Source organism: Salvelinus fontinalis, chromosome 14 (genome assembly GCF_029448725.1).
Source record: "Salvelinus fontinalis isolate EN_2023a chromosome 14, ASM2944872v1, whole genome shotgun sequence".
Lineage (NCBI taxonomy): Eukaryota > Metazoa > Chordata > Actinopteri > Salmoniformes > Salmonidae > Salvelinus > Salvelinus fontinalis.
Window position 1 is genome coordinate 3,866,928 of NC_074678.1, and position 21,271 is coordinate 3,888,198.

Below are 21,271 nucleotides of genomic sequence, written 5' to 3' on the forward strand. Positions count from 1 at the left end.
GAGGAGGGGGAAGAGAGAAACGTGAAGGGAGGGGGGGAGTAAAGAGAGAAACGTGAAGGGAGGGGGGGAGTAAAGAGAGAAACGTGAAGGGAGGAGGGGTGAGCAGCAGCTACATAGAAAACATTTTGTGTGTAAAGTAACATGTGCAGAACTTGCTCTGGATCCTTAGCATTGAGAAAGAGGTTTAGAGGGGGGATTGAGAAAGAGGTTTAGAGGGGGGGGGGGAACTTGCTCTGGATCCTTAGCATTGAGAAAGAGGTTTAGAGGGGGGGGGGGGGAACTTGCTCTGGATCCTTAGCATTGAGAAAGAGGTTTAGAGGGGGGGGGGGGGGGAACTTGCTCTGGATCCTTAGCATTGAGAAAGAGGTTTAGAGGGGGGGGGGGGGGGGGCACGGCCTTTTGTTTGTGCAGAAATAATCATGATGCTCATACTAACGTGGTGCCATTCTCCTAGCACTGTGACATTTAATCACCTGCACGCAGAGCTGGAACCAAGACAACCCGGAAGGCTACTAAACATCAAATGAAGGACGCTGCCATTCCCACTGAGTCCCACCTGCTCCTGACGGTGCTGTGACTGCAGCTTGTGGAAGCTGGCCAGCTCCTCCCTCTGCAGGGCCAACGTCCTCTGTTTCTCCTGCTCCAGGAGAACGTTGCCGCGATGACGCCCAGGGAAGGAGGCGCGCTCAGTGAGGGAGGCACGTTGCAGCTCGATGTGGCTGTCCTGCTTGGCGATGATGGCCTGAAGGGAGGGGAGACAGGAGGGGAGCACGGGGACGAAGGGAGGGGAGCACGGGGACGAAGGGAGGGGAGCACGGGGACGAAAGGAGGGGAGCACGGGGACGAAAGGAGGGGAGACAGGAGGGGAGCACGGGGACGAAAGGAGGGGAGATGTGGGTCAACTTCTTGAAAGCATAAGGCTTGTGGTCACAGACCATAACCAAACAAAACGCGAGTCTAGCAGTCTCCATGTGATGTCATTTTAACATTTGTGTTCACATGCAAACAGACTGGGTTTTGGGGTCTGGCCCTGGTAAGAAGACTGCAGTCCTGTTGACTGTTTATGGCCCAGTCACACAGAAATGGACAGGACTGGACAGAACAGGGCTGGACATGACTGGACAGAACAGGACTGGACAGGACATGACTGGACAGGACGAGAGCTACATGTCACGTGGAGTATGTTGAGAGGTTGTTGAGAGGGTATCTAGGGAAACGTGAGTGTCTCGTTTACCTGCAGGCTGTAGAGTCTCTGGGACAGCATCAGCACCCGGTCAAAGAACTGGTTGAGACAGAAACGTTAGGAAAGAGAAGGACAGAGAAACTGTAGGTTAGCGCCATAGATACACGACCGTTTTATACCGCTGGTTTGGACACTCTGGGCACACCTTATAGAGGCCATAATAACACACAAGGATTGAAGAAGCTTAACAGAGGTTACAAGACCAACTGAAATGAGCATATCTCCTACCTCAGCCTCAGGGAAGGTGTTGGACCAGATGGGGTTCCAGGTGGCTGGAGAGGCCTCTTCCTTCTCCTCCTCATCATCATCATCAGCCTGTACATCACACATTATACACACACATAACCCCCATTACACACCCACCATTACACACTGTTGTGTAGGGTGTGTGTTTGTATATTTGACCCACCTGTGGTTGCTCCAGGGTCTGACTAGCCTGGATCTTCGTAAGCTGGGGGTCAGAGCAGCCTTTCTGGGTCCCGTCTCTGGCCATGCCCCCTCCACTGTGCTTCTTCTTCTTCACAATGCCTTGTAACACAAACACAGAGTCAAAACGCCTTCTAGATCATAATACATGATTCTATGGACAGAGATGAGATCAGCATTCGTACTCCAAGATGCTTTGTGGATACGGTGCTCAGAGCAGGCGGGCGCAGTCGACTCACTCTTGTTGAGGATGATGGGCCTGCTGTCATAGCCCCCGAAGGTGTCTGCTCTCCTGGGCAGAGCCCCGGACCCTGAACCCTCCTGTAGGCGTGAAGCTGGCTCTCTCACACCAGACAGCAACAGGTTCTGAAGACTCTCCACTATGGAGGGGGAGGCGGGAGGAGAGAGAGAGATTAACAATGTTTCAAGGCTGTCTTTATGATAGGACAAGATTAGCGAGGAGCCGACCCTCCTACGGTAACAGACAGGTGCAGCGAGGAGCCGACCCTCCTACGGTAACAGACGGGTGCAGCGAGGAGCCGACCCTCCTACGGTAACAGACGGGTGCAGCGAGGAGCCGACCCTCCTACGGTAACAGACGGGTGCAGGGAGGAGTCGACCCTCCTACGGTAACAGACGGGTGCAGCGAGGAGCCGACCCTCCTACGGTAACAGACGGGTGTAGTGAGGAGCCGACCCTCCTACGGTAACAGATCTAACACATCTGATTAAACTAATCCAGGTACTGTTCAGTTCATATATATATATAAATAACCACTTGGCACTGTTATTAGAAAGCACAGCATTGATTTTCACTGATACAGAGACGATACACAACTTAAAAACATCTGGTGACACAGAAATTTTATCTCCACGGATAAATTAGACTGCATTAAGTGATTTAAATATTTAGATGGCTCACAACTTCCTCCAACTAAATAAAGACAGAGTTACTTATTGTTTGAGTCAAAGTACAGAGAGAGAATCTGGCAGCACATTTTAATTCACGGGTAATAAAGATAAAACACCAGGTTAAAAAAACCTGTGTGTCATTTTAGATTCTGAACTAAATTTCAAATCACACATTAGGAATGTGACCAAAATAGCTTTTACCACCTGAGGAACATTGCAAAGGTGTGGCCATTTCTCTCTCAGGCTGGTACAGAGAGACTCATTCCATGCTTTTATTACAAGCAGGCTTGACTACTGTAATGCTCTCCTGTCTGGTCTACCCAAGAAAGCCATTGGTCAACTGCAAAACATACAGAATACTGCAGCACAGATACAGACCAATACCAGACAGAAAGCACATATTACACTGGTTTTAAAGTCTCAACACTGGCTGCCTGGGAGTTTTAGAATACATTTTAATATTCTTCTATTGATTTTTAAATTTATCCATGATTGTGCACCCAATACATGTCAGACGTGCTTTAAGTTATGTACCCAGTAGGTCCCTCAGGTCCACTGGCGTTTTAACTATCCCAAAGCCTAGGGACCAGGAGGCATGGAGAGACAGCCTAATAACTATCCCAAAGCCTAGGACCAAGAGGCATGGAGAGACAGCCTTTTAACTACCCCAAAGCCTAGGACCAAGAGGCATGGAGAGACAGCCTTATAACTATCCCAAAGCCTAGGACCAAGAGGCATGGAGAGACAGCCTTTTAACTATCCCAAAGCCTAGGACCAAGAGGCATGGAGAGACAGCCTTTTAACTACCCCAAAGCCTAGGACCAGGAGGCATGGAGAGACAGCCTAATAACTATCCCAAAGCCTAGGACCAAGAGGCATGGAGAGACAGCCTTTTAACTACCCCAAAGCCTAGGACCAAGAGGCATGGAGAGACAGCCTTATAACTATCCCAAAGCCCAGGACCAAGAGGCATGGAGAGACAGCCTTTTAACTATCCCAAAGCCTAGGACCAAGAGGCATGGAGAGACAGCCTGTTAACTATCCCAAAGCCTAGGACCAAGAGGCATGGAGAGACAGCCTTAGAACTATCCCAAAGCCCAGGACCAAGAGACATGGAGAGACAGCCTTTTAACTATCCCAAAGCCTAGGACCAAGAGACATGGAGAGACAGCCTTATAACTATCCCAAAGCCTAGGACCAAGAGGCATGGAGAGACAGCCTTTTAACTATCCCAAAGCCCAGGACCAAGAGGCATGGAGAGACAGCCTTTTAACTACCCCAAAGCCTAGGACCAAGAGGCATGGAGAGACAGCCTTTTAACTATCCCAAAGCCCAGGACCAAGAGGCATGGAGAGACAGCCTTAGAACTATCCCAAAGCCCAGGACCAAGAGGCATGGAGAGACAGCCTGTTAACTATCCCAAAGCCCAGGACCAAGAGGCATGGAGAGACAGCCTTTTAACTATCCCAAAGCCCAGGACCAAGAGGCATGGAGAGACAGCCTTAGAACTATCCCAAAGCCCAGGACCAAGAGGCATGGAGAGACAGCCTGTTAACTATCCCAAAGCCTAGGACCAAGAGGCATGGAGAGACAGCCTTTTAACTATCCCAAAGCCCAGGACCAAGAGGCATGGAGAGACAGCCTTTTAACTACCCCAAAGCCTAGGACCAAGAGACATGGAGAGACAGCCTTATAACTATCCCAAAGCCTAGGACCAAGAGGCATGGAGAGACAGCCTTTTAACTGTCCCAAAGCCTAGGACCAAGAGGCATGGAGAGACAGCCTTTTAACTATCCCAAAGCCTAGGACCAAGAGGCATGGAGAGACAGCCTTTTAACTGTCCCAAAGCCTAGGACCAAGAGGCATGGAGAGACAGCCTTATAACTATCCCAAAGCCTAGGACCAAGAGGCATGGAGAGACAGCCTTTTAACTATCCCAAAGCCTAGGGACCAGGAGGCATGGAGAGACAGCCTTTTAACTATCCCAAAGCCTAGGACCAAGAGGCATAGAGAGACAGCCTTTTAACTATCCCAAAGCCTAGGACCAAGAGGCATGGAGAGACAGCCTTATAACTATCCCAAAGCCTAGGACCAAGAGGCATGGAGAGACAGCCTTTTAACTACCCCAAAGCCTAGGACCAAGAGGCATGGAGAGACAGCCTTTTAACTATCCCAAAGCCTAGGACCAAGAGGCATGGAGAGACAGCCTTTTAACTATCCCAAAGCCTAGGACCAAGAGGCATGGAGAGACAGCCTTATAACTATCCCAAAGCCCAGGACCAAGAGACATGGAGAGGCAGCCTTTAGTTACTATGCCCCCAGACTCTGGAATAGCCTGCCAGAGGGGAGCCGAAACTGTGGACGTACGGGATCGTGCAGACTTGATACAACATTTTGAACAGTAATGTATTGTTGTCTCTACCTACTTGCCCTTTGTGCTGTTGTCTCTGCCCAACAATGTTTGTACCCTGTTTTGTGCTGCTACCATGTTGTTTGTCCTATATTTTTATTTTATTTATTTTTAATCCCAGCCCCCGTCCCAGCAGGAGGCCTTTTGGTAGGCCGCCATTGTAAATAAGAATTTGTTCTTAACTGACTTACCTATAGTTAAATAAAGGTTCAATACAATTGAAAAAATATATAATATTCATTGGATCAGTCTAAAACTTTCCACATACACTGCTGCTCCCTAGTGGCCAACATTTAAATTGCACCTAGACTCCTAAGTGATATAATGGCCTTTCTCTTGCATTTCAAAGATGGAACAGAAGAAATAGAAAACACATGTTTTTTCTCTTTATATTATCTTTTACCAGATCTAATGTGTTATTTTCTCCTACATTAATTTCACATTTCCACAAACTTCAAAAAGTGTTTCCTTTCAAAGCCAGTTAGATTTGGGTGTCATTTTAGGCGATATGTCCCTACCAGCCTAGTGTGTCGGACTCGCTTCACCATTTATTTATTTGTAGTCTATAGCCTTTAAATAATATAGCCTAAATAATGACATTTTCTTTCTTAAGCTCCCTGTCTGGCACCTGACAGGTGTTTTTCCTTTGTTTTTGTTTTTCCCCTTCGATTTTTTATTAATATTACATTTACATAAGTATTCAGACCCTTTACTCAGTACTTTGCTGAAGCACCTTTGGCAGCGATTACAGCCTCAAGTCTTCTTGGGTATGACGCTACAAGCTTGGGACACCTGTTTTTGGAGACATTCAGAGACTTGTCCTGAAGCCACTCCTGCATTTAATGTTTTTATTTCACCTTTATTTAACAAGGCAAGTCAGTTAAAAACAAATTCTTATTTACAATGACGGCCTACCAAAAGGCAAATGGGTTCCTGCGGGCTGGGATTAAAAAATGTAAATGAAATAAATAAATATAGGACAAACACACATCACAACAAGAGAGACACCACAACGCTACCTAAAGAGAGACCTAAGACAACAAAATAGCAAGGCAGCAACACATGACAACAAACATGGTAGCAACACAACATGACAACACAGCATGGTAGCAACACAACATGGTAGCAACACAACATGGTACAAACATTATTGGGCACAGACAACAGCACAAAGGTCAAGAAGGTAGAGACAACAATACATCACACAAAACAGCCACAACTGTCAGTAAGAGTGTCCACGATTGAGTCTTTGAATGAAGAGATTGACATAAAACTGTCCAGTTTGAGTGTTTGTTGCAGCTCGTTCTAGTCGCTAGCTGCAGCGAACTGGAAAGAGGCGCTGTTTAATATGACACGCTGCCTATTTGAAATGAGCTTCCTTTACATGATGTTTACTCAAATACTTTCATTCAAATCATATATGTTTTTCCTTTCAATACCATATGACACAGTGTGTGTGTGTTACCTTGTGTTTGTGTAAGTGCGATTGTGTGTGTGTGTTGTACCATCAGTGATGGTCCCCTTGAGCAGTGTCTCCCCCTGGTGGAGGTCTGAGGCGTCACCTCGCAGCATTAGGCGGGAGCGGAAGGTCGTATCCTCGTGACCAGACACCAGACACATGTCTGAAAACAGCTGCAGCTTCTCTGTCAGGAACGTCACGATCTGGGCGTCCTTCTGGCTCAGACACTCTGGGAGAGGAGAACGGGGAGAGAAATAACAAAGAGTTCATTACATTAAATACCAGGAACTGAAACATTGAAGGTGAATGTTGACTGGTACGTGACCGCCACCTAGCGGTCCACTATCAACATGACAGTGTTACAAAGACGAGGCCATTGGTCCTGTCGTCGTAAGTTACCTTGGAACTCGTTGAATCTGGCGGCTCGAGCCTCCTCCTGCTCACTGAAGAGTCTCTCCTCAGTGTGTGGACAACTAGAGAGAGAGCGAGAGGTGAGTTAGAGAGGTGAGTTAGAGAGGTGAGTTAGAGAGGTGAGTTAGAGAGGTGAGTTAGAGAGGTGAGTTAGAGAGGTGAGTTAGAGAGGTGAGTTAGAGAGGTGAGTTAGAGAGGTGAGTTAGAGAGGTGAGTTAGAGAGGTGAGTTAGAGAGGTGAGTTAGAGAGGTGAGTTAGAGAGGTGAGTTAGAGAGGTGAGTTAGAGAGGTGAGTTAGAGAGGTGAGTTAGAGAGGTGAGTTAGAGAGGTGAGTTAGAGAGGTGAGTTAGAGAGGTGAGTTAGAGAGGTGAGTTAGAGAGGTGAGTTAGAGAGGTGAGTTAGAGAGGTGAGTTAGCTAGGACTCGAAGCCTTGGGTTTAGATACAAAGCAGAGTCTCAACTCCAGTCCTGGGAACCAACTGTGTATCGAGGTTCTCTTTTTATCTCCTTAGTCCCATCGAGGAGCAGTATTAAACCACCTCATGTTTTACAGTTTGTTCAGCTGGAGTGACAGATGGTTGTTAAACATGGCGCCACACTGTTTCCTCACAGGCTGTATGGTGCTGCTGCTGGGAGTGGAAGACCCAGACACACTGTTTCCTCACAGGCTGTATGGTGCTGCTGCTGGGAGTGGAAGACCCAGACACACTGTTTCCTCACAGGCTATATAGTGCTGCTGCTGGGAGTGGAAGACCCAGAGACCTCCAATTCATTAGATTAGTCCCTCACACAAGACCAACTCTGCCAGAGTTGTTGAGTCTGTGACCAGGTACAAGACATCCCATGACTCGTAAAAGGTCATGAAAATGAAAAATGAGAAGGAAATGTCGACATTAAAACGACACAGGTCAGGCAGAGTAATGCATTTTAATGAGCTGGGCCACGTACCCATAAAAGCATTAAAGAGTATGAGTGATGATCTAGGATCAGTTGATTTTACGATCTTAATAAATAAGATAAATGGACAGATCGGCACTCCTACTTTGAGGTGCTTTGTGGATACGGGCCCCGGAGTGAAACGCAGGATACACAAAATGGGTCCTCAGTGCTGCATCAACACCTGTAAACGAGCTGTATGGCAGAGAGGAGGTGGTCTATGGCAGAGAGGAGGTGGTCTATGGCAGAGAGGAGGTGGTCTATGGCAGAGAGGAGGTGGTCTATGGCAGAGAGGAGGTGGTCTATGGCAGAGAGGAGGTGGTCTATGGCAGAGAGGTGGTGGTCTATGGCAGAGAGGTGGTGGTCTATGGCAGAGAGGTGGTGGTCTATGGCAGAGAGATGGTGGTCTATGGCAGAGAGGTGGTGGTCTATGGCAGAGAGGTGGTGGTCTATGGCAGAGAGGTGGTGGTGTATGGCAGAGAGGTGGTGGTGTATGGCAGAGAGGAGGTGGTGTATGGCAGAGAGGTGGTGGTGTATGGCTGAGAGGTGGTCTATGGCAGAGAGGTGTATAGACGGGCAGGACTACCTGTTCACCTGTGCCGACCCAAACCAAACTGTGCCGACCCAAACCAAACTGTGCCGACCCAAACCAAACTGTGCCGACTCTGATAAGTTATTTTCCGCACGGTTCCAATAAAATGTGGCGGCTGCGTAACCAGTCCAGCTCAGTAATAAAATGTGGTGGCTGCGTTACCAGTCCAGCTCAGTAATAAAATGTGGCGGCTGCGTAACCAGTCCAGCTCAGTAATAAAATGTGGCGGCTGCGTAACCAGTCCAGCTCAGTAATAAAATGTGGCGGCTGCGTAACCAGTCCAGCTCAGTAATAAAATGTGGCGGCTGCGTAACCAGTCCAGCTCAGTAATAAAATGTGGCGGCTGCGTAACCAGTCCAGCTCAGTAATAAAATGTGGCGGCTGCGTAACCAGTCCAGCTCAGTAATAAAATGTGGCGGCTGCGTAACCAGTCCAGCTCAGTAATAAAATGTGGTGGCTGCGTAACCAGTCCAGCTCAGTAATAAAATGTGGTGGCTGCGTAACCAGTCCAGCTCAGTAATAAAATGTGGTGGCTGCGTAACCAGTCCAGCTCAGTAATAAAATGTGGTGGCTGCGTAACCAGTCCAGCTCAGTAATAAAATGTGGTGGCTGCGTAACCAGTCCAGCTCAGTAATAAAATGTGGTGGCTGCGTAACCAGTCCAGCTCAGTAATAAAATGTGGCGGCTGCGTAACCAGTCCAGCTCAGTAATAAAATGTGGCGGCTGCGTAACCAGTCCAGCTCAGTAATAAAATGTGGTGGCTGCGTAACCAGTCCAGCTCAGTAATAAAATGTGGTGGCTGCGTAACCAGTCCAGCTCAGTAATAAAATGTGGTGGCTGCGTAACCAGTCCAGCTCAGTAATAAAATGTGGCGGCTGCGTAACCAGTCCAGCTCAGTTTGGTTTGGCTCAGCGGAGAGAAAGCGTGGACGAGGAAGAGGGGAGGAGATAGGGCTGTTTTCAGTCCAACCCTCTTCCTGGAGATCTACCATCCTGTGGGTTTTCAGTCCAACCCTCTTCCTGGAGATCTACCATCCTGTGGGTTTTCAGTCCAACCCTCTTCCTGGAGATCTACCATCCTGTGGGTTTTCAGTCCAACCCTCTTCCTGGAGATCTACCATCCTGTGGGTTTTCAGTCCAACCCTCTTCCTGGAGATCTACCATCCTGTGGGTTTTCAGTCCAACCCTCTTCCTGGAGATCTACCGTCTTGTGGGTTTTCAGTCCAACCCTCTTCCTGGAGATCTACCATCCTGTGGGTTTTCAGTCCAACCCTCTTCCTGGAGATCTACCATCCTGTGGGTTTTCAGTCCAACCCTCTTCCTGGAGATCTACCGTCTTGTGGGTTTTCAGTCCAACCCTCTTCCTGGAGATCTACCGTCTTGTGGGTTTTCAGTCCAACCTTAATTTAACACACCTGATTCTACTTATTAGCTGCTCAACAAGACCTGAACTAACTTAAATCAAATATGCTAAATTAGGGTTGTACCGAAAACCTACAGGACAGTAAATCTCCGTGAACAGGGTTGGGCAGCCCTGATCTAGGTAACAGGCCATAATTGATGTTGGCCTATAGGCCTGGCATATTCCCATGTTCAAGGAGCTTCCTGTTTTGATTGGGTTATTTTGCCTAAAAACCTTTAGTTATAGACCTCTACTTATAGAAGAAAAACAGCTCTGCAGCTCTTCCTAGCCTGGCCAAACCGGTGCTTAGAATCCCCAGTGGCTCTGCAAGTGAGAGGAGAGGATATTCTCTCCTGCTGTCCTGCTCTCCAGGAACCATCGCATGAGCCTGAAGCCACAGGCTACCCAAACTCACGTTTCTAGAATTGAATTCAAAGGCGCTAAGTCATTTTTAGTTTAATTTGTATTTACTTCTAAGTAAGTCAAAGCCTATATGCACAATTATATATAATGATTTAATACAACAAAATGCTATTTAAATGCTGAGTACTTTATGTCCCTTCTAGCCTATTGTCGCAAATGCTTCACAATGTATTTCTTTGTAGACTATAGCCTTGAAAATAATTTAAATAATATTGCCTAAATAATTAATTTTCCTTCTTAGACTCCCTGTCTGGCTCCTGACCTATTTACAGTGTTAATATGCTGTTTAATATGACATGTAATCTATTTACAGTGTTAATATGCTGTTTAATATGAAATGTAATCTATTTACAGTGTTAATATGCTGTTTAATATGAAATGTAACCTATTTAGAGTGTTAATATGCTGTTTAATATGACATGTAACCTATTTAGAGTGTTAATATGCTGTTTAATATGACATGTAACCTATTTACAGTGTTAATATGCTGTTTAATATGCCATGTAACCTATTTACAGTGTTAATATACTGTTTAATATGACATGTAACCTATTTACAGTGTTAATATGCTGTTTAATATGCCATGTAACCTATTTAGAGTGTTAATATGCTGTTTAATATGCCATGTAACCTATTTACAGTGTTAATATGCTGTTTAATATGACATGTAACCTATTTACAGTGTTAATATGCTGTTTAATATGCCATGTAACCTATTTAGAGTGTTAATAAGCTGTTTAATATGAAATGTAACCTATTTACAGTGTTAATATGCTGTTTAATATGACATGTAACTTATTTACAGTGTTAATATACTGTTTAATATGACATGTAACCTATTTAGAGTGTTAATATGCTGTTTAATATGACATGTAATCTATTTACAGTGTTAATATGCTGTTTAATATGACATGTAACCTATTTACAGTGTTAATATACTGTTTAATATGACATGTAACCTATTTACAGTGTTAATATGCTGTTTAATATGACATGTAATCTATTTACAGTGTTAATATGCTGTTTAATATGACATGTAACCTATTTACAGTGTTAATATGCTGTTTAATATGCCATGTAACCTATTTACAGTGTTAATATGCTGTTTAATATGACATGTAACCTATTTGAAATGATAAGCACTTCTTAAAGTCACCTTTTCATGTTGTTTATTAAAATACTTTTCATTCAAATCATATGGTTTGGTTTCAATACTTCAAATCCAACAATAGATGGGTGTTGGTTAAATGGTAGGTCCAGCTAGTCACAACAATAGATGGGTGTTGGTTAAATGGTAGGTCCCGGTAGTCACAACAATAGATGGGTGTTGGTTAAATGGTAGGTCCAGGTAGTCACAACAATAGATGGGTGTTGGTTAAATGGTAGGTCTAGGTAGTCACAACAATAGATGGGTGTTGGTTAAATGGTAGGTCCCGGTAGTCACAACAATAGATGAGTGTTGGTTAAATGGTAGGTCTAGGTTGTCACAACAATAGATGGGTGTTGGTTAAATGGTAGGTCTAGGTTGTCACAACAATAGATGGGTGTTGGTTAAATGGTAGGTCTAGGTTGTCACAACAATATATGGGTGTTGGTTAAATGGTAGGTCTAGGTAGTCACAACAATAGATGGGTGTTGGTTAAATGGTAGGTCTAGGTAGTCACAACAATAGATGGGTGTTGGTTAAACGGTAGGTCCAGCTAGTCACAACAATAGATGGGTGTTGGTTAAATGGTAGGTCTAGGTAGTCACAACAATAGATGAGTGTTGGTTAAATGGTAGGTCTAGGTAGTCACAACAATAGATGGGTGTTGGTTAAATGGTAGGTCTAGGTAGTCACAACAATAGATGGGTGTTGGTTAAATGGTAGGTCCAGCTAGTCACAACAATAGATGGGTGTTGGTTAAATGGTAGGTCCAGGTAGTCACAACAATAGATGAGTGTTGGTTAAATGGTAGGTCCAGGTAGTCACAACAATAGATGGGTGTTGGTTAAATGGTAGGTCTAGGTAGTCACAACAATAGATGGGTGTTGGTTAAATGGTAGGTCCCGGTAGTCACAACAATAGATGGGTGTTGGTTAAATGGTAGGTCCCGGTAGTCACAACAATAGATGGGTGTTGGTTAAATGGTAGGTCCAGGTAGTCACAACAATAGATGGGTGTTGGTTAAATGGTAGGTCTAGGTAGTCACAACAATAGATGGGTGTTGGTTCAATTGTCTTTTTTTATTTTATTTTATTTTTTTACTAATTTTCTCCCCTTTTCTCCCCAATTTTCGTGGTATCCAATCGCTAGTAATTACTATCTTGTCTCATTGCTACAACTCCCGTACGGGCTCGGGAGAGACGAAGGTCGAAAAGCCATGCGTCCCCCGAAGCACAACCCAACCAAGCCGCACTGCTTCTTAACACAGCGCGCCTCCAACCCGGAAGCCAGCCGCACCAATGTGTCGGAGGAAACACCGTGCACCTGGCCCCCTTGGTTAGCGCGCACTGCGCCCGGCCCACCGCAGGAGTCGCTGGAGCGCGATGAGACAAGGATATCCCTACCGGCCAAACCCTCCCTAACCCGGACCACGCCAATTGTGCGTCGCCCCACGGACCTCCCGGTCACGGCCGGCTGCGACAGAGCCTGGGCGTGAACCCAGAGACTCTGGTGGCGCAGCTAGCACTGCGATGCAGTGCCCTAGACCACTGCGCCACCCGGGAGGCCCTGCAATTGTCATTTTAAATGAATGGAGAGAAATTAGGCCGTTTTTTTTCTTCTTCCTGTGAGCGTAGAGAGGAGCCTTTCCAACCACTCTACTAACATGCTCTGGTGTGTGTGTGTGTGTGTACCTCTCCACGGCCTGCCGGATGTGTGTCATCCAGGAGTTGCGCTCCTCCTTGGAGGCGGTGTGTATCTCGTACATCTCCGGCTCATTGGAGGAGGCGCAGATCAAGAACATGGCCCTCTCCTCGTGGGCCACCTCCCTCACTATCAACTTCTGGAGGGAGATCACTGAGGGCTTGTTGTCCTGTGGAGTGGGGAGTGAGACAAGGCAACTAGCTACAAGTCACATTGAAAGAGAATAACACCGGAAAGCAAAATGGAGGAACTTTTCATAGTTCTAGACAAGGGCTCGCCAACCCTGTACCTGGAGAGCTACCCTCCTGTAGGTTTACACCATGGCTCTCCAACCCTGTTCCTGGAGAGCTACCCTCCTGTAGGTTTACACCAGGGCTCTCCAACCCTGTTCCTGGAGAGCTACCCTCCTGTAGGTTTACACCAGGGCTCTCCAACCCTGTTCCTGGAGAGCTACCCTCCTGTAGGTTTACACCAGGGCTCTCCAACCCTGTTCCTGGAGAGCTACCCTCCTGTAGGTTTACACCAGGGCTCTCCAACCCTGTTCCTGGAGAGCTACCCTCCTGTAGGTTTACACCAGGGCTCTCCAACCCTGTTCCTGGAGAGCTACCCTCCTGTAGGTTTACACCATGGCTCTCCAACCCTGTTCCTGGAGAGCTACCCTCCTGTAGGTTTACACCAGGGCTCTCCAACCCTGTTCCTGGAGAGCTACCCTCCTGTAGGTTTACACCAGGGCTCTCCAACCCTGTTCCTGGAGAGCTACCCTCCTGTAGGTTTACACCAGGGCTCTCCAACCCTGTTCCTGGAGAGCTACCCTCCTGTAGGTTTACACCAGGGCTCTCCAACCCTGTTCCTGGAGAGCTACCCTCCTGTAGGTTTACACCAGGGCTCTCCAACCCTGTTCCTGGACAACTACCCTCCTGTATGTTTACACCAGGGCTCTCCAACCCTGTTCCTGGAGAACTACCCTCCTGTAGGTTTACACCAGGGCTCTCCAACCCTGTTCCTGGAGAGCTACCCTCCTGTAGGTTTACACCAGGGCTCTCCAACCCTGTTCCTGGAGAACTACCCTCCTGTAGGTTTACACCAGGGTGAGTAGTTCTCAAGGAACAAGGTTGGAGAGTCCTGATCTAGACAGATAAACAGAAGAAGCTGTGTCTAACTTTCTGTTGAGAGTTGTATGACAGATTTGTCAGTCGTTCCAGAGTCGGAAACAAAGCTTAGTCGGAATTAACTGACATAAGAATTCCCGCCTCACCACTGTGGAGAAAACATATCTCTGGTCCTTCTCTTGGAGTAACAGCAGCACGTCTGACAGCAGCACAGCCACAATATCTGAAACGGGAGTTACATTCTTAGACCTGTCTGAGATCAACACAGACAGAAGAGAAAATAGAAGATCTTTTCAGATTATTGGAGGCAGGGTTAGGGTCAATTTCATTTAAATTACAGTCAATTCAGAAAGTAAAACAAATTCCAAATTTTTCCAATTTTTCCAATTGAAAAGCATTGAAGATAATTGGAATTTCTGTGCACTTCCTGAATTGACTGGAGTTGAAATGAAATTGACCCCAACCCTGACCCGAGGGTCATCCTGTTACCTTTGAGTCTGCCGGAGGCGGCCTTGTGGTTGGCCGTCCCCTCGTGCAGCAGCCTGCGTCGACCCTGGGCCAGGTCCTCTCTGTGGAACACACGGCCATCTTTGATCTTGCCGAGGGACTTGGGCTCCATCTTGTGGGCGATGTCTCGGAGGCGCGAGGCCTTCTCATGCAGGTTGACCAGGGCATCCACCTGGACGATGCAGTCTTTAATCAGACCCAGAGACCTGGTCAACTCCTCGTGTTCCTCCGTACCCACTGGAGGGAGGAAAGACCCAGACTGACTTCAAACAGACAGAATGTTACAGAGAAATGATATTTCTCTTAGCTCTTTGGGGTTTTAGGCTGGGTATCCGTAAGGCTCTTTGTGACGACTGCTGATGTAAAAAAGGGCTTTATAAAATACATTTGATTGATTAGTTAAAGGAGATATCATGTTGTTCTTTCTATTCCATTAGTCTAACAGAAAGTTGGACCTAAATCTCTAGAGTTATTAGACGGGAGAGGACCAAGTACAATAAATCCTCTGTCTACTGATGTCTGTACCTTCTGTATTCTGCACGATGCGTTCCACCAGCACAGGGTACTTGGTGATGCGTTGTGTCACCAGGAGAATACACTCTGTCACTCCTAATCTTCTCACAACGGACAAATTATTGACTTTCTGGAAGAAAAAGAAGAAAAAAAGGGAGATGCATTATACACTGGTCATGGACCATCTAGTGCAATCACCAAATGTTTCTGGTTACACACAGGAGGCCACAATAGCTGGATGTGAAAACCTCACTTGTTCATAAATAACCCACTGTCATGAATGTTTCACATCCTCTTTAAAAATAAAAAAAAAGAGGCATTTTGCAGTTGTTACATACATTTTTGGACTTAATGCTATACTCATTAATTCTTGCAGAATATAACTTGCCTCATGAGCATGGAACAACTGGTGTACCCCATCAGAAATCAAAATATAAGCTTGTTTTACTAACATTGTAAATGTAAACAAACACTGTTTAACCTCAAAAAAGGCATAAAAATATTAAATGTTGATTTCATGTATGGTCAGTCCTTGCATCAATAGCTATGCCTATGAATTCAAGAGTGGTTACATTTCTCCAGGCTCACCCCTCCTTTGTATTGTTTCAAACTGCAGATAGCTCCTTTAAGTTAACAGATGGGTCTGCGATTTTTTTGGTCAATATCTCAACTACAGTAATGGAACCAGTGACAACCAACCCGTATGAGGTTCTGGAACTTCTTGTTGTTGTGTAGTTGCTCCTTGTAGTAGTTGACAGCCTCGGTGTGGTGGCTGCAGAAATCCCCATAGTTCTCCTTCAACCGGTCCCCTTTCTCACCTGAAAACTGGAGAGGAGACAGGGATGAGATCTGAGGAGACATATTCAGCTGATACAACTCTCAGTACCGTTACCGTAGATAGTCTGCTCTGATTACCTCCTCGCTCTGACAGGTTTAACCAAAGCAAAATATGATTTGAATATACAGTGTATATTATCCTTTTGAATACATACAGTGCATTTGGAAAGTATTCAGACCTCTTGACCTTTTCCACGTTTTGTTACGTTACAGCCTTATTCTAAAATTGATTAAATAGTTTACCCCACTCATCAATCTACACACAATACCACAAATTGACAAAGCATTTCGTGTTTTTCAGAAATTGCCCAAAAATGTTTTTAACTTCTATTTAACTAGGCAAGTCAGTTAAGAACAAATTCTTATTTTCAATGACGGCCGAGGAATAGTGAACGGCAGATTTTTACCTTGTCAGCTCCGGGATTTGATCTTGCAACCTTTCGGTTACTAGTCCAACACTTTAACCACTAGGCTACCCTGCCACCCCATAAGTATTCAGACCCTTTACTTAGTATTTTGTTGAAGCACCTTTGGCAGCGATTACAGCCTCGAGTCTTCTTGGGTATGACACTACAAGCTTGGCACCTGTATTTGGGGAGTTTCTCCCATTCTTCTCTGCAGAGCCTCTCAAGCGCTGTCAGGTTGGATGGGGAGCATCACTGCACAGCTATTTTCAAGTCTCTCCAGAGATGGTCGATCTCTCTGTACTTTTTTCCGTTAATCTTTCCCTCGATCCTGACTAGTCTCCCAGTCCATGCAGCTAAAAATCATCCCCACAGCATGACGCTGCCACCACCATGCTTCATCGTAGGGATGGTGCCAGGTTTCCTCCAGACGTGACGCTTGGCATTCAGGCAAAAGAGTTCAATCTTGGTTTCCTCAGACCAGAGAATCTTGTTTCTCATGGCCTGATAGTCCTTTAGGGGCCTTTTGGCAAACTCCAAGCGGGCTGTCATGTGCCTTTTACTGAAGAGAGGCTTCTGTCTGGCCACTCTACCATAAAGGCCTGATTGGTGGAGTGCTGCAGAGATGGTTGTCCTTACGGAAGGTTCTCCCATCTCCACAGTGTAACTTTAGCGCTCTGTCAGAGTGACCATCGGGTTCTTGGTCACCTCCCTGACCAAGGCCCTTCTCCCCCGATTGCTCAGTTTGGCCGGGCGGCCAGCTCTAGAAAGAGTCTAGGTGGTTCCAAACTTCTTCCATTTTAGAATGTTGCGGTCCACTGTGTTCTTGTGGACCTTCACTGCTGCAGAATTGTTTTGATACCCTTCTCCAGATCTGTGCCTCGACACTATCCTGTCTCGGAGCTCTATGGACAATTCCTTCGACCTCGTCGCTTAGTTTTTGCTCTGACATGAGCTATCAACTGCAGGACCTTATATAGACAGGTGTGTGTATTTCCAAATCAAGTCCAATCAAGTTGTAGAAACATCTCAAGGATGATCAATGGAAACAGGATGCACCTGAGCTCAATTTCGAGTCTCATAGCAAAGGGTCTGAATACTTATGTAAATAAGGTATTTCTGTATTATATTTTTAATACATTTGCAAACATTTCTAAAAGCCTGTTTTCGCTTTCTCATTATGGGGTATTGTGTGTAGATTGATGAGGACAACATTTTATTTAATCTATTTTAGAATAATGCTGTAAGGTAACAAAGTCAAGGGGTCTGAATACTTTCCGTGGGGCACTGTACATTATCTTTTTGTATTATAACGGGAAGAGGAATTCAGAGATGAACACTGTTGACGTAATTGGGACACAGCGTCTGATTTGTGGCACTCAACCTGCAAAGTGAACCAAAACACAAGCCAATTCAGTCACTGTGTACTGCTGGTCCACAGCCAGACTCCATGACAGCCAGACTCCATGACACTCCATGTGAGTGATGGTGAGAGAGTTACAGAAAGTGGGTGTGTGAATGACTGTGTGTGCTTGTGTGTGTGTGTGTGCGTGCATGCGTGTGTATGACTGTACGAATGTGTGTGGAGTGTGTTGTCTGTACCTGTGTGGTGAGGATGTCAGCGAGTCTCTGTATGTTGTAGTTCCTGTCGCTGCCGGGCTGCGTGGAGTCTCGGCGCCGCTCTTTTAGGCGGGACAGGAAGTTTGTGTGCAGCTCCAGCAGGCTCTCTAGGCGCGGGAACAGCTCGTCCATCTGGAGGTGCTCCTTCAGCTCCCTCATGTACACACGCAGCATGATCTTCAGGGTCCGCACGTGGTGCATCTCTGTCTGCATCAGCTCTGTCGGGAGACGGACGGTTCAACATCTAGTTTGTCTTTAAAAAGGAATTTGCTTTTCAACCACTGGACCACCATTATTGACTGTAGGTGAATAATAAAACAATGGCAAGTCCAGACAAACAGAAAAATGGTATGAGTTTCTACATATCTCTACTATAACTTAAACACATAAATGTAACTATATAAACACAATGAAAGCCTAAATAAAAAGACAAAATGTCTAAAAACATAAGAGATGGTGAAATGTACCATAGATAACGTCCTGTCTCTTGACCATCTCCTTGGTATATTTCTTCAGGTACTGCTGGTCCACAGCCAGACTCCATGACTCCACCTATAATATAGAAGATAATAGATCATACAAACATAATAAATAACAACATTATACACAAATATATAATATTAAACATACAGTTCCAGTCAAATTTTGGACACACTTACTCATTCAAAGGTTTTTCTTTATTTTTACTATTTTCTACATTGTAGAATAACAGGGAAAACATCAAAACTATGAAATAACACATATGGAATCATGTAGTAATCAACAAAAAGTGTTAAACAAATCAAAATATATTTTATATTTGTGATTCTTCAAAGTAGCCACCCTTTGCCTTGACAGCTTTGCACACTCCTGGCATTCTCTCAACCAGTTTCATGAGGAATGCTTTTCCAACAGTCTTGGAGTTCCCACATATGCTGAGCAGTTGTTGGCTGCTTTTCCTTCACTCTGCGGTCCAACTCTCCTTGGTCAAATAGCACTTACACAGCCTGGAAATGTGTTTGGGGTCATTGTCCTGTTGAAAAACAAATGATAGTCCCACTCAGCGCAAACCAGATGGGTTGGCATATCGCTGCAGAATGTTGTGGTTGCCATGTTGGTTAAGGGTGCCTTGAATTCTAAATAAATCACTGACAGCGTCTCCAGCAAAGCACCATCACAACACCTCCATGCGTCACGGTGGGAACCACATGCCGAGATCATCTGTTCACCTACTCTGTGTCTCGCCAAAGACACGGCGGTTGTAACCAAAAATCTCAAATTTGGACTCATCAGACCAAAGGACAGATTTTCACCGGTCTAATGTCCATTGCTCATGTTTCTTGGCCTAAGCAAGTCTCTTCTTCTTATTGGTGTCCTTCAGTAGTGGTTTCTTTACAGGAATTCGACCATGAAGGCTGGGTCTTCCTTTCCTGTGGCGGTCCTCATGAGAGACAGTTTCATCAACGCGATTGTTAGTTTTTCGACTGCACTTGAAGAAACTGTCAAAGTTCTTGAAATTTTCCAGATTGACTGACCATGTTTTAAAGTAATGATGGATGTTTTAAAGTAATGATGATGTTTCTCTTTGCTTATTTGAGTTGTTCTTGCCATAATATGGACTTGGTCTTTTACCAAATAGGGCCATCTTCTGTATACCACCCCTACCTTGTCACAACACAACTGATTGGCTCAAACGCATTAAGGAAAGAAATTCCACAAATTAACAAGGCACACCTGTTAATTGAAATGCATTCCACATGACTACCTCATGAAGCTGGTTGAGAGAATACACATACACACTGACCAAAAATAAACGCATCATATAACAATTTCAAAGATTTTACTGAGTTACAGTTCATACGAGGAAATAAGTCAATTTAAATAAATTCATTAGGCCCTAATCTATGGATTTCACATGACTTGGAATAAAGACATCTGTTGATCACAGATGGCTTAAAGAACTCACAATAGGCCTCAGGATCTCATCACGGTATTTCTGTGCATTCAAATGGACATCGATAAAACCCAATTGTGTTCGTTGTCCGTAGATTATGCCTGTCCATACCATAACCCCACCGCCACCATGGGGCACTCCGTTCCTGACGTTGACATCAGCAAACCGTTCACCCACACGACACGACACCATACACGTGGTCGGCGGTAGTGAGGTCGGTTGGACGTACTGCCAAATTCTCTAAAATGACATTGGAGGCGGCTTATGGTCGAGAAATTATCATTAAATTCTCTGGCAAAAGCTCTGGTGGACATTCCTGCAGTCAGCATGTCAATTGAACGCTCCCTCAACTTGAGACATCTGTGGCATTGTGTTGTGACAAAACTGCCCATTTTAGAGTGACCTTTTATTGTCCCCAGCACAAGGTGAACCTGTGTAATGACCATGCTGTTTAATCAGCTTCTTGATATGCCACACCTGTCAAGATCATCTTGGCAAAGGAGAAATGCTCACTAACAGGAATGTAAACATTTGTGCTCAAAATTTGAGAGAAATAAAAAAAAATGTGCGTATGGAACATTTCTGAGATCTTTTATTTCAGCTCATGAAACACGGGACCAACGCGTTACATGTTGCGTTTATATTTGAGTGTATAATAATATAATACCTCCAGGTCCTGGGCATCAGACTCCAGATCAGCTCGAAATGCAGAGTAGTACGCATCTGGGGAAGGGGCACAGAACAACACAGCTCAAATGATTAGTGTGTGTGTGCAGCACAACGCAACTCAAATGTATTTTGAATGTATTCAATAGGTGATGTTTGTAATTGTCACATCATATGATATACCAATATGTGCAATTCAATGTTAAAAGTAATAATCCGACCTACGCAACGGTCAGTAAAACCCAGACTGATCTACCACGGTCTGTGTGGATGCCTGGTTGTCTTTCCACTGTAGCAGCTCTAGGAGCTACAGGACTCCCAGACAGCCTCGGCTAGCGGCTGTATTCTCCTCCACACACTGGCTTCCCTCCCAATAGCCCACGATATCTACATTTCAGTTACATAACCTACTATAACAGGGTGAGACAACCAACCCCCTCCCGTTAGAGCTACCCCCCCCCCCCGTTAGGAGCTACCCCCCCCCCCCCCCCGTTAGAGCTACCCCCCCCCCCCCCCGTTAGAGCTTCCGTCCTCCCCCCCCGTTAGAGCTTCCGTCCTCCCCCCCCCGTTAGAGCTTCCGTCCTCCCCCCCCGTTAGAGCTTCCGTCCTCCCCCCCCGTTAGAG

The 21,271-nt window shown here is 45.6% G+C and overlaps 1 protein-coding gene across 2 annotated transcripts in view; it reads right to left on the reverse strand.

The window, feature by feature from the left end:
- Positions 1 to 21,271, reverse strand: part of LOC129869413 (rho guanine nucleotide exchange factor 18-like) — a 129,738-nt gene that overhangs the window by 39,647 nt on the left and 68,820 nt on the right. For both annotated transcript variants that reach the window (XM_055943807.1, XM_055943806.1), the window contains 15 exons: positions 20,649 to 20,704; positions 18,516 to 18,600; positions 18,031 to 18,266; positions 15,887 to 16,012; positions 15,200 to 15,317; positions 14,657 to 14,911; positions 14,314 to 14,390; positions 13,049 to 13,227; positions 6,849 to 6,922; positions 6,496 to 6,678; positions 1,909 to 2,049; positions 1,653 to 1,771; positions 1,472 to 1,558; positions 1,235 to 1,282; positions 557 to 742 (listed from right to left, as the gene is read on the reverse strand). In XM_055943807.1, coding sequence (XP_055799782.1) covers positions 557 to 742; positions 1,235 to 1,282; positions 1,472 to 1,558; positions 1,653 to 1,771; positions 1,909 to 2,049; positions 6,496 to 6,678; positions 6,849 to 6,922; positions 13,049 to 13,227; positions 14,314 to 14,390; positions 14,657 to 14,911; positions 15,200 to 15,317; positions 15,887 to 16,012; positions 18,031 to 18,266; positions 18,516 to 18,600; positions 20,649 to 20,704 — 1,970 coding nt within the window. The remainder of the gene's footprint in view (positions 1 to 556; positions 743 to 1,234; positions 1,283 to 1,471; positions 1,559 to 1,652; positions 1,772 to 1,908; positions 2,050 to 6,495; positions 6,679 to 6,848; positions 6,923 to 13,048; positions 13,228 to 14,313; positions 14,391 to 14,656; positions 14,912 to 15,199; positions 15,318 to 15,886; positions 16,013 to 18,030; positions 18,267 to 18,515; positions 18,601 to 20,648; positions 20,705 to 21,271) is intronic.